General features: G+C 34.9%; 1 protein-coding gene across 11 annotated transcripts in view; it reads right to left on the bottom strand.

Annotated features, from left to right (window-relative positions):
• The window catches only part of LOC145688130 (uncharacterized), a 669,087-nt gene that overhangs the window by 543,876 nt on the left and 110,716 nt on the right, over window positions 1–14,495 (bottom strand). For all 11 annotated transcript variants that reach the window (XM_081761906.1, XM_081761908.1, XM_081761907.1 and 8 more), the window contains exon 3: window positions 1,532–1,637. In XM_081761906.1, coding sequence (XP_081618032.1) covers window positions 1,532–1,637 — 106 coding nt within the window. The remainder of the gene's footprint in view (window positions 1–1,531; window positions 1,638–14,495) is intronic.

The following is a 14,495-nucleotide window of genomic DNA, read 5'->3' as shown; positions in this document are numbered from 1 at the left end:
AAATAAATGTAACTTGTTGAATCCAGTTAAAGGAAGTATAAAAATGTTGCAAAAATAAAGGCGTAGAGAGGAACATAATACACAGCATTTGCCTTCAACAGAAAGAGGAAAAATTCCAAGATATTTAATATGTAGCTTACAGTACCTACGGTAAGGTTGAAAACAAACTTCAAATATTCAAAGTTAGAAGATGAAACAATACCTCTTTGCTTACTAATGACATAATTAATTATGTTGGACCCTATTTTTAACACAATTCCTAAGGTTTAAACTGTTTACTTAGTTAATTGAAAAACCTTGTGAAATGATTTTTACGTAGTTTTATTTAATTTATATCAGAAATCAAATTTGTTTTCTGTTCCGACTGAAGGTATTAGTAGACCACCTACATTTATTTGGCGTTTAAGCTGAAATAATTACAATTTACATGTGTTTATATATTATTACTTAAGGTTTGTAACTGAGCTCTGAAATATTCTGGAGAAACACGTTATTGATGTTTGTCAATAATCTTACAGATCCTAAACTTAATTAATCTAAAGAATTTTAGAAAATTCTCTTGCTAATTAAAAATATATTGTATACTTACTACTATACCTCTACTAATTGTAAAAGAATTGCCAAGTCAATTGTATGAATTGCTCAACATGTCATAGTGTAAAGTGTATATAACTTAGCTGTTTGCTATCAAGACATAAAATAACTAAATAATTTAAAATAATATGCTATGACAATCTAACTTTGACATAAATTACCTAAATTCCCAGAATTATTTAGCAAAAATAACTGCATATTTTCTACTTAAGAATCATTTAATGATGGTTTGTGTCAGTCAAACTAGTTCAGGCAAGAATGGTAGTCACTGACATCTGGTAAGTATATACTAAGAGAGTGAGATCTCTTGAAGCTATAGAGTTGTATACATGTACTGCACTTGAGAAGCAAACATGGTTTCCCCACTGCCAAATACGTTTATTGAAGATCTTCTGACTTTGGATAAATCCTTCATTACTCAAAAACAAATCGATACAAAAGTACATTGTTGATCTAAGTCTGACAGATATTGGTTGAAACATTTAGATCAATAGCTTCTACATTTCAAGAAATTCATTGCTCTCACATTCAAATTATGCTCCGCAAAATGTATTGACTGTAAAGACATAATGTATTTCGTACCATTCTAAAAATCGGTAAAATGTTTGGTGATCACATTTATGAATTTTGAAATGATACAATAAAATGGGATGCTGAGATATTTTTTTGACTTTTCAATGTAACAAAGATTTGTCTCTGAGTATCTCATATAAGTTATCTTTGGTATTTACTAATATTGAGACATGGAATGAAATTTTATAGTTGAGTAACTGCAGGGTACACTATCCATTTAGAATTACATTTTATGCCACTATGAATAAAAATAAAAGACTACTCTACTTCTTTTGTATTATAGAGGACATGCAAAATTAGTGATAAATTAATTACTACAATATGATGATGACATAAATAATGGAAAACTGTAATAAGCACATACCTCTCTGTTGTTACATATAGAACAGAATCTCGGTGCTAGGTCACTTGGTTGCGGAGGAGGCCCACGTCGATGTTGTGCTTCGGGAAGTTGATGATCTTCTACATCTCTGTAAACAAGAAGTCTCAATTTATAGCCAAATGTTGGATGTTTTACACAAGTCTAAATGTTAATCCGATGCCAATACACAATTATAAAATAAAATAATTCTTGGTGACATTAAGAGAAATAGACTGATTATTCCTGTTGTGTATAATGATATTTTTCATATCGAGTACAATTTGTAAAAGAAATGTCATTGACATTTCTTACCAACCCACGTCTTTACAAATACTCTTTTATTGACATATATAGTTTCCTTTTACTCAAATTTTACAACAAAGTGTAAATCTCTGCCAAATAAACTAAATAGCAGACACAATTAACAGTAATAATAAAAAACACCACCAGTAATATATAATTGTAGTAATTCATTTCCGGTTTTCACTTGCCAGCATATACTTATATATGCATGTTTTTACGACAGTCATCTACTAGGAATGCAAGTCCATACAAGAAATCAATTAAACATATGGACAACAACTAAAAGACATAAAACATATTTATTATTTCTAACATCGAGGATAAACTTACCAAAACATTAATGGAGTGCTTTTATGTTGAATTATATCATTCACTTCCGTCCCCATTAACCTTCCAATCAATGAATCATTCAATTCGCAAATGAAAGTTTCATTCAACAAAACTCATAACATTGAAACTTTATTCGAATACTATTGTATTCTACTTTTTCTTTCCAGCGCGGCTAGTGTAACCTAATCATAATCATTGATTCTAAATATTCATAATCACTGATACAGTCCATAGTCTCGCATCTAGAGTGTTCGAAGATTCAAATTCTACTATGAGTATAATGTGTCAAATAAAAATCCGACTAATTGCTCTGATACCAAATAATATTACGTCCTGTCCTTCATAACGTCCTATATCACTAGGTATATACAAAGTCGCAGAAACCAGTGTTTGTTATACAGTTTATAAACATTTTTCAAGAATGTATTATCCTGTAATAAAGAAGCAGAAGTGGTTCAAATTAACTGAGGCGTTATTACTCATAAATTACTTTGAAAATGTGAATTATAAATTCAATATATATAACACCAAACGCAAATTATTACCTTAATGAATATTATACTGAAACTCACTTATTACAGATCTATAGTAATCAAATATAACATATGGAATAAAAACAATAAGAATTTATGGAAGAATTTTCAGATGTAGAAGTGTAGTTGTAGAGTGTGACCTAATAAAGCTTCACACATTTTAAAGTCCAATGAAACCGAAAATGTTGCAGATAGAAACTTGTTTATTCAAAAACATAAACTGGTATTGAAAAAACTATTTAATTACGTGAAATTCTTCTTCACTCTTCCTGGGAAGTCCAATAGCTGTAGTATGCTCCCTTCCAGAAAGTTTTGGAAATTGAAAAGCAGACAATCTCACAGCCTCAATATTGTCAAGCGTATTTGCAGTTTTAGGTCAGCCTATGTTCTCTCTCTTTTTTTAAAGTTTGTACTCGTCGTTTGGAAATCCTCGACCTACTGTAAGACATGTAAGACAGATCAGAAACATTTTATCGTGAAATAGCAAATTTTAAGCGAAAATCTCTTCGCGCTGTAATTACAGAACTACTTCTTTTCAAAGGCTGGGTATGCGCGATGAACTTCTAACCAAACCATAATTGGGACTGAAAACGGTAGAAGAATGGTGATTGTAAGTAACGATCCCAACTCCTCTCGCCCCTCCACTGACAACGCTAACCAATCAAAAATTGGAAAATTTTATTGGGTATTCTTGACAATAATTTTATTCCCAATTGAATCATTTCAACACACAACAGAACAGAGTAAGTTAGATAAGAACATAATATTTACAAACTGTTATATATATATATATATATATATATATATATATATATATATATATATATATATATATATATATGTTGGGAGCAATGTTCGAAAACGGCCATTGGCCGAAGAAAGTGATCAATTCTAAGTTTGGACAGATGCAATTATCCAAAGTACGAAGAAGTCTATCATTTCGGGGTTTGGTCGCTTAATAGTATCCAAAGCTAGGTTTGGATAATTACAGTTCATCCAAAGCTCAATTTAGTTATTTCCAGTTGTTCTTGCGAGATGTCATTGCAATTTTTTATTCGTGGCGCATGCGCATTCGGAGAATATAGGGAGGGTAAAGCAGAAGTCAGTCTTCAGTCAGGCGGTAGCTTTATGTGTTAACGTGTATGCTTTCTTTGCCACTCACAATTGTTTATTCGTTGAAGTGAAATTGAAGACCGTGCGCAACAATGAGTATGGTTGCAGCAGAAGACTTCAAAGCAAAACTAGACGACTACGTTCGAGCTAGTACAGCAGATAATACGTTCTTGTTATCTCCAGAGAAGTACAATGAATTGCTGTTGGAGGTGAAGGCTTCGCAAGATAAAAAGAAAAGAGGTGAGTCACTGACGTCACTGGACTATCGTCGCCTGAAGAGATATGATGTTTTAAGTATTGGTGGGGTTGAGAAACTTATCGAAAAACGTAAAGATGGTGATAGTGTTATTAGGTATTTCTGTCACACCGGAGAATTATACAGTGTCATTCATAAAGCTCACATTGACACTGGCCACAAACGTTTGAGATGCTTGGACAAAGAACTTAAGCTAAAGTACTGTAATGTAACACGAGAGATCATCAATATTTATCTCAAATTGTGTGGGCAGTGTCAGTTGAAAAAGAAGCAAAAGTGCAAAGGACTGACTGTTAAACCTATTCTCAGTAATCTGCTTAATTCTAGGGGTCAGGTTGATCTTATCGACATGCAGAGTGAACCGGACAAAGGATACAAGTTCATATTAAATTATCAGGATCATCTCACAAAGTTTCTGTTTTTGCGCCCATTAAAGACAAAAAGAGCATCAGAAGTTGCTTATCATCTGATGGATATATTTTGCATTATTGGTGCACCTTGTATTCTTCAAAGTGATAACGGACGTGAGTTCGCAGCTGAAGTTACAAGTGAGCTGGCCTCAGTGTTTGGGTCGAAAATAGTGCACGGCAAGCCGCGCCACTCTCAGTCTCAAGGAAGTGTTGAGAGAGCGAACCAAGATGTTCGAGACATTCTTATTACATGGATGGCAGAAAATAGCTGTTCGTCTTGGGCTGAGGGTCTTCGTTTTGTCCAGATGAAGAAAAACAGGTCCTTCCATAGGGGCATTAACCGGAGCCCCTACGAGGCTTTGTTTGGCGTTCCCATGAGAAATGGACTTTCGGATTCATCTCTTCCATGTGATTTATTACGAGACTTGACCAATGAGGAAGATCTACAAGAAATATTGGCTCGTGATCCACATTGTGACACCATGCAGGAAGGGGAAGGCTCAGGACAGGATGTACAGAATTCATTGACTCGTGATCCACACTGTGACACCATGCAGGAAGAGGAAGGTTCAGGACAGGATGTACAGAATTTATTGACTCGTGATCCACACTGTGACACCATGCAGGAAGAGGAAGGCTCAGGACAGGATGTACAGTATTCATTGACTCGTGATGTACAAGAAGACACTTCAGGACAGGACGCACAGCATTCATTCGTTCGTGATTCCCTTAATAATCTTCGGCAGGAAAGAGAGACTTTTCCAGAATTTCCAGCTTCTTTAGAGACCATCAACACTGCAATTGTGGAAGCAAATGAATCTCCATGTCCGTGCGCAAATCAAGAAAAAAGATGCAACATCTGCACAAGAAGTGAGAGTATACGAGAGGCACGTGAGGGATCCAAAATACATTTAAAGCGACAAGCAAATGAAATGTTAATGGCGTCAAGTAAAAAATTCCCTCGTGCAGACGTAGGACAAACTGTTCTAATCAAAATCCCAGAATTGGACAGAGGCAGAGCTGCTCCGAGGAACGTCATGGCTGTGGTTATGGGGAGAAACGATAACGATCTCTACCAGTTGGGGACTTCTTCGGGAATTATTAGAAAGCTGTACGCGCGCAATGAGTTCCAGTTCGCAGATGAACAGTTTCTTCAGATCAGTGATGTTCCGCAGAGAGACATTTCACTTAGAAGTGTAGCTGAAGCAGAAACACACTCCAGGCAGGGGTTTATTAAGTGCGGCTGCAGGAACTTCTGTTTGAACAAAAAATGTAATTGTGTAAAGAAGGGTGTAAAGTGTAACTCAAAGTGTCATTCCTCAAGTGCGTGTAGGAACAAGTAACTGGACAGTTGACCTATTACAATGTACTTGAAGAGCCTGTATATGTGGCGAATCTGCATTTCAGTTATTCCATTTTATAACTGTAAGTTCATTATATTTTTTCGCACTTACAGCTTAAAATTTTCAGCACACGTTTTTCAAATTCTTCACTGTTTCATTGTGTTAATAACTGAACTTAAAACATTTAACGCACTTTGCTGTTAATGCTTAATTAATTATTGTACTTATTTTTATATGGTGCATATTTTCTAAAAGTCTTCTAAAAAAGAAAGTAAGCTGAATTAGAAGGAATTAATACGAAGAACTATTTTTATTCATATACGAATTTCATACTTCTTATTTGACAGAATTTTGTGATATACATTTTCATTTCTTAAACATTGAAAAATAAAAATCTTGTAAAATGTGTAAAATGTGAAAAAATTAATAAATTTTTTTCTTATTTTCCTTTCTAAATTGAGCTTTGGATGAACTGTAATTATCCAAACCTAGCTTTGGATACTATTAAGCGACCAAACCCCGAAATGATAGACTTCTTCGTACTTTGGATAATTGCATCTGTCCAAACTTAGAATTGATCACTTTCTTCGGCCAATGGCCGTTTTCGAACATTGCTCCCAACATATATATATATATATATATATATATATATATATATATATATATATATGCCATGAAACATTATGCTAAAAGAAAGTAATCATCACATCCACATTCATTCAGATCTGGTCTGAAAATCCAAAGCAAATCCAAATATTAAATCAAGCCCCGTTTTTCTTTTTTCAATATATTAGCACCCTCATCGGACAGCAGTTCGATATTTAAATCATTATATTGATAACGCAATTGCTTCCTGTGAAATCCTTAAAAGCAAATGTTCCTTTCTATTTATTTATTTGTTTAAATATTTATTTACCTATTTAAGAATGATTTGGATACACCTATAAGTCCACAAGTGATTTACCTGTGAAATGCATGTGTATACAAGTGGGATAAAGAAAAACGGGAAGAAAATTTTGTAAGAAAGTTGTTACGGGTCTATTACTAGAGGTATCATTTCTGCATTTGCAAGGTGAAACTGAGAGAAACACAATAATAGACGACTTAGTTGTGATTAGAACTAGGACCTTGTGATTCGGAAATAACAATGCTATTGTTTGTTTTGGATCAGTATATAAACAGAGTAATTATGGTTGCTTAATGGTGAAGCGCTCCTCTCTGCTTTCAGAATTTGCTGTTTCATTATAGACAATATTATGTTCTGTATTTTCCCATCATTCTCGTACTAGCTTCATTTCACTCATTCTTTCATCAGTACCTGCTTCAATTTGAAATCTGTTTACTTTGATCCATATAGTTAAATTGAAGATCGTTAAACTTTAAGAGTATATTTCAACAGATCAATTTTAGGTTATTGTCATTTTATCATAGAAATTAATTTAATTCAATATCTACAAGCGATGTCATAAACATTCCATTTGAATTCATTTAAGATATATCAAAACATAATGTGAAGAAAGGTGACTCTGCAATGTTGGAAAAACTACATGGAAACTATATGAAAATAGTCTTGGCTCTCCATATGTGCCGTATATCAATACAAAGTAAAACCACAATTTTTATTCAATGATCAAACGTTCTCGTTGGTGTTTGTGATTTATGTATAAACTGGTAGTAGCAAGCTGTTTATCTCTTGGAACACAACCAAATATGTCCGTTCTGGAACATGGAGGATAAACTCCAGCTTTGGAATATGTCCTTCGCTTGACGAAACACAGTTTTCATTATAGCAATTTTCCATTGACCCAAATTGTCTCGTCGTTGCCAATGTGTCTGCTTCTTGTTCCAGAATCGCGACAACTTTTCTTTATTGTTTCACCCAGCGACGTTTTGCCAGCCGTTGCCAAGGAAACGGTTCAAGATGCGGAGAAGATTTCTTTGCTACAGATAATGTATTACAGGACACAAAACACTATTCTTTTACTTTTTTGTTCCAGAGACATTAAATTATTGTGATTATTAGAAAATTTACACGACGTTCAAGTGTTTCAAAAAACTGAAACTGGATAAATGGATTTTAGCAACACAAATTGAGTTTCTGGGCCTACAAGTCTTGACAATTATATGGCTATTTTCTTAAAAGGAGCAAGTAAAAAGAGCAATAGGCTAGGTAGTATTAACCATTTTATTTTATATTGTAATATTAAGAATATTAGATTTATAATTTTGCACACGATTTGTATAGACATTATATGGTTATCAAAGTAACGGAAACACTCAATAAAATGCAAGTTATCTGCTTAATACGTGTAACATCATGGTTACCTTGCATAACAGTGGCGATATGATGGAAAATGGAGACATTTAGGGCATATAAACCATAAAAGTATTCAAGAAGAATAATGTGCCATTTATCGTGCAGCGCAGCACTAAGCTCCGTCTCAAATATTCAGGAGATTTATGCTCTGAAATCAAAACCCAGAATAATCACTGGTTTTCAATTTTAAATTACAAATATAGACTGAAGTGAAAGAAGTGTTACAGTTTATCCAGATAGTCATAAAACCACGCCCCAACAATTCCAGCAATGTGACTTTTAACATTGTCGTGTTGGTAAATTATACTACGACATTATCTGAAAACAACATCTGGATCAGAGGATACACGTGATCACCTAAAATGTCCAAATAATGATTGGAAGTAATACGTTTTGTGCTCGTGATAATAGTGTTTAAACTATACAAAGACAGTTGTGGTTTACAACACCAGAGTTCTGCAATATTTAATGGTAGAGAGAAAAGACATATCAGGCATAAGCTTTTTGAGCATCTGCTATACATAAACACGGCCTGCTTTTGGGAGAAAGCTAATTGGATCCATTTTGCGTTTCCATTTACCTGCGGTTTACTTTGTTTTCCGCATTATTTCGTTCGCGCTGAACCGTTGTTGACGCTGATAAGCAGTTTGGAAGTTGTAACTCAAACCGGATGTTCAGGTTATGTAATTCGAATGGGACTGTAATTTTCTAAACTGGTTGTTCCAGATTTAGTTCCAGAATGACTTCTGTCAAATTTATTCTAGATTTCTTCTTCATAACAATTCTCCTCTATGTTCAGTGATTCTTGTCACTGAGACCACTCTTTCGTCTGTTATTCGTCTTTGTTGTTTTTGTGTGGTTTCTATAGACCTTCATCACCTTGAAGAATGTTTCTCGCGATACACCTAACACACTGGTCATCTTAGCTACATCTGCGCCTATTACCTACGTAATCACAATTCTGTTTGATACTCTGAGTAGTCATACATTCACATCACCACCATCTTCCCTCTTCAACGCATGGCTACGTTCTACCTCGTCTGAAGCACTACAGACAAGTATCTAGCATAGCATTAACAGCAGTCAGTTTCTGCACATGTATATTCAGCTTTACCACCTCAACATCTTCAATGTTGCAGACTAATGATGTTTCCATTCGTCTGATAGTCAAATTATGTGCATTCCTAGCATCTGAATGTATTTGGTTACGTTTAGAATGACTAGGTTTTAAAGATATTATATCCACGATAGAAATGAAACGAAATATCTAATTTCACGTCTTAGAGATATACCCTTTAGACTAATTAAAGTGAGTAATTACAAAGGAATGTTTGGAATAAGAATGTGGGAGAAACTGGATAACTCCGACGAAAAATACGAACACGTCGTTATCCACTACTAATTCAACTGATCTGAGATTGAACTAGGCCCCTTCGCACCAGATATGAGCCTTTTACCACTAAACCTCCGTGTTTCTCATATCCACGATATATTAAACTTTTCAAGTTAAAATTGGACGGCAATGTACGCCATGTAAAATTATATCAAAACACAATGAAATACTGTAGTGGATCAGTAGAAACTGATCACTTTTGGTGTGAAGATTTTACATGTACGTTTGATCCCGGGCTAATTAAACTTATGGTTTACAACGTCGTGTTAGGAAATTCTTCCAATTTTACCACCACTACTTATCGACTTCATTAACCTTAAAAGAAAATTGCCAGACAAAAAAATCAGTAATTCATGGATTTTCAGTGATTTTTGTAATGTGTATTAAGAAATTCAATTTTGATTCGAGATTGCCCTCAAAATGCAACTATTCTCTAGTTGGTTTTAATGATCTTTGTATCAATAATCTTTTATCCATTTAGAACGAAGACTACATGCGTTTTCTAAACTTATTAAATATATTATTTATAGTTCTTGTAAACATAACTGTAGATCATTTTAAAAATATTAGTTTTTGTAAAAATGACTGTAGATTACAAAAATGGCGTTTACATCTTTATAATACTTTACCCTTGTTGTTTATAGTGCAATGAGCATGAAAATTTTCTGAACAAGGTTATTTCCCCTAATCTCCATATGTAAATATGTTTGTTTTTGCAAACATATTAAATTTTTGTAAGTTGTAACTGGTTGCTGAAGATGTAGGTCATTTAAACTCCTATTAATCGCCTGCTAAGTATACATTAGACTTGATTTGATTTGAGTTTAATGTTCCTTTCAGCACCGAGAATATGTGAGACGTGGACCTATAGCTTAACGTGGAATCCAAAAAACATTAACTCCTGCAATGAGTGGAACCTTGGTCTCCCACACCAAAGGCGCATACGCTAATCACTTAGCCACGAGGGAGCTCAAGTATACATTAGACGGACAAGCATGTAACATAGGTATCAAGTCTAATGAGGATATTTTTCCCATATGCATAGGAGTACTGCCTAATCACATAAAACTTCAGAAACTTTTGCGTTGGTTCAGTTTGGAATCTGTTACCTCCCACGTTGTTCTCTGCTACAATGCTCGCTTAAACAATCAAACCATACTAAAGTTTTGACATATTATCTACTGCCTCCTGCCTCTCGTGCATTACGTAAATTCTTCAGGCATCCATACCAAAGCATTTCAGTGTTCTGCGAATATTTCAGCTTCTGTGAAGTGTACTCCCTGGGGTTCATGTTAGAGAAAACAAGAAACAAATCCATTACATTAGTATTCAGTAGCAACTCTCAGCAGTCCTTGAAGTATATATGAGCGAAGTGTTTCCTCGGGCGGAAATTCTCCCAAGAGACAAACGAGTTCCCATAGGCGAACTAAAACAGATACGTAGGCGTGTTCCTTTCTATTTTAAGTAAGTCTCCTGGTGAAAAATTCTATCTGTTTTCCCAAAATCAATCGCGATGTATCTTTACTACTATTAAATAAAGGAAAAATATATTTGGAATTCTGAGTACAATCTTTATTCTTTCATGCACACTCAACACAACTATTTGTCTCTACGTACTCTAAATCTTTTGCACAACAAGAACAAAATAGTAAATGTTACTTCACTACGAGTTAAATATGTTCTTAATTATGCTCTACGCCGTACAGATTACCGAATCCCTTGAATGATTGGTCTATTTCAAGTGATCCAAATCTTGCAGTTGCGTGAAAACACCTCGTCTTTGACAATACACCAGATATAGAAGTCGCATACTGTGATATCACATGAAAGGGGTGGTCCATTTGTCGTACCACGACGGCCAATCCATTCATTGAGATGTTGGTTAATAAAATCCTTCACAACACCAAAATGAGGCGTAAACTGGAGGTTTTTTTAAAGGTTATTCTCAAGTTCTGGAATGACAATTTCCTACAACATCTGAAGGTATTCGTCACTGGTAACAGACAATTCCTACAATAAAGGATAATGTTATGATACCAACATTCCGCATATCACCTCAAAAAGAGTGACACCAGGAATGTTTAACTCTACTGTCACAATTTTGTGTAGATTGATATGACTCCAATAAATACAAGTGTGTCTATTTACGTGACCGTTCCTCTTGAACGAGGCCCGATCTATCCACAAAGTTCGTTTCCAGAAGTCTCTGTCAGCTTTGTTCCGAATGAGAAATTAGTTAAAAAACTCAACACGCCAGTCCCGATCACATTCTTGCAAGTGATCGTGCAGAAGTTTTAGCCAATTTTTTCATATTCATTCCTGTAACGTATTTACTTCGTTTCGTAGACTTCATGTAGTCATCCACTTTGCGGTAGATCATACACTGTACCTGAAGCATCGAATCGTTGGTTCAGGTTTCTATCGTGGTTCTATACGTGGAAATCTTTTCCTGAAGTCTGTTGTCACCACATTTGTGTTTTTGACATATTTCTAACAAGCTTGTAGAACGAAAACACGTTGTTTCTTTGTTAATTTGCGATTCGTCTCAACACCTATACTACTCGACATAACTTCACTCTGTAAAAGACTCTTAAACAGAACACGTATGAAAACATGCTTACCAGCCTCAGCTATTCTAAAAGATATAGTTGTTCCAATCCTAGACAAAAAAAAAAGAGGTTCGATAAAAGTTACGGTAACACTGTTCTTACGTCAGAGGGTTGTGAGAGATACGGTGGTACAGTGATAGGGCGCTTACCTCCGATGCGTGAGTTTCCTGGTTCGATCCACTGCCAAGCAAGTTTCTGGTGAACAACCTCATATCCGGGATATTCGAGGTACTCTTGTTTCCTCACACATTCTCATTCCACCAATTCTTCCATCATTATTCACTTGCTTCAATCATCTGTCTTCCTTAGCCTAAAGGGCATATTTGTGGGATGTTAAACTAAAATATTTCAATTTACCTAGGTAATTTCTTTTTCACGTCAGAGGGTTTCGTCCAGGCATTAAAGATTTTCGTCAGGATTAAAGGAATGTAAGGAAATGAAATGCGACAGGTGGGAACGAGTTTGTGTTATTCAGTCAAAAACAGCAGTGCCATAAACTAGAGGATATAGAGTGAAAGCGCCATAACAATATGTTTCGGAAAGACGAATGCGTGAATCAAGATTGAAGTTTGCATGTGGGCCCAATGCACAACAATGTTTCCAGGGACTTCGCGACTTCCTCACCAAAATGAAGAAAACACTTTTTGGGAAGCATTACAGCACAAGAGAAGCCGTCATCAATGCCATATGACGGTTCTTGCGAAACATCTACAAAGGTGGACACGCTGACGGTATAGGGTGGCTTCCAAACGTGTGGCAGAAGGTGATAGAGATGGGAGGTGATTACATTGAAGCAATGTAACAGGTGTTCTTCTGTGCATAAAGCAAGCTAAGAATTATAACAATGTTACGATTACTTTGTATCCAGCCTTTGTAATATGCGTGTCATGTCAATTGAATTTTACGTCGTAAAGATAATCACTAAAATTAGAAATATACACTATTAGGCGTTAACTTAGATGCTGAACTAAACCAAATGAAGTAATTACAAACAAAATGTAGTAGCAACTTGTTATCGGATATAATCCTATCTCAATGTGTACATACGGAATTATTTGTTCATTATCAAACTCTTCTATTTAGAGTAAATTACAGATCAATAGTCATATTTTACAAATAGATCAAAGTTCCCCCTGCCCTCTTTACCTTTGAACAAACTTGAGTTAGCTCTGTCTTGTTATGTGTTCTGTTGTGTCTACCACTTGTAACGGTGAGTTGGACAGTTAGGTTGAATACTTGAGATTTAAAAAAAAAATGGAAACGATAAATATTTTCCAAATGAACATTAAACACAATTTTAATTCCTTTTAATTATCTTATTTGCAAATTTAATCCATGATATGTCAAAACTCTTGAAGATCACTTGCTCGGGAATTTCATTTTGGTGTCATTCACTTCCCTGTTCTTTAACGAGATAAGTAAGATATCCACTAAAGTTCAGTCACTAGTCACGAATTATCTGCAGAAATGAGTGGGAACATATGTTTATTCTTTTTTTTATTAAATATCTTATATTCAAAGTTCAGGATATTTTATCCACATTTTTTATGATGCATACAGTTTTAACGTTTCATTTTTGTCGTCATTGATCATTAACACTTGCCACTATGCAGATAAGGCATAGATTTAAGACCTCCAGGACTAGCTGGTTGCCGTCCAAATACGAAAGTAACAATAGTGTTTTAAAGAAAATAAATTATGTTATCTCTAATACGATTGAAAGTGGCCCAAGTGAAATTTGGAATGTTATTTCTAATTATGTTGGAAGCAGCAAATTTACTTTGGTTTCAACTTCTATTACACGACAACCAATATTATATATATATATATATATATATATAGTGATACAATTAAAGATTGATGGCAATGAAATTATTTTTTGAGGTCTCTTATAAATATAAATATTCCATATAAATAAATATTTTTGTATATACGTTTTCATACAGATGAGCATGTGAACCAATTTTTGCTCAGTGGCTGCAAAGCAGGGAAGTAGCGGTTAGAATTTTCGAACGAGAGTAGAACATTGATATTTTCGAAGAACGCATGTAAGTTTGTGACGTACTAGATAATGCACGAATGCATCGAATAACGAAACTGGCAGAGCTATTGGAACGAGCGGATATTCAGCAAATGGACTAACCTGGCATCAGGGGCGGATCCAGGACGGACTTCAGGGGGGGCAGTGGGTTGTAATACTGCTACTTAAAGCTACTTTTAAGAGCGTCAAAAAATAAACTATATATTTTATTTATATATAAAATAAAAAAGTTTCCTCTTCTGGGGGGGGCGATCACCCCGATCGTTCCCCCCTGGATCCGCCCCTGCTGTCTGCTCCCCCTACTTGAAACCCACCGAGC

This window comes from Thermobia domestica, chromosome 6 (genome assembly GCF_964235325.1).
Source record: "Thermobia domestica chromosome 6, izTheDome1.hap1.1, whole genome shotgun sequence".
NCBI lineage: Eukaryota > Metazoa > Arthropoda > Insecta > Zygentoma > Lepismatidae > Thermobia > Thermobia domestica.
This window is presented reverse-complemented; position numbering and strand designations above follow the sequence as displayed.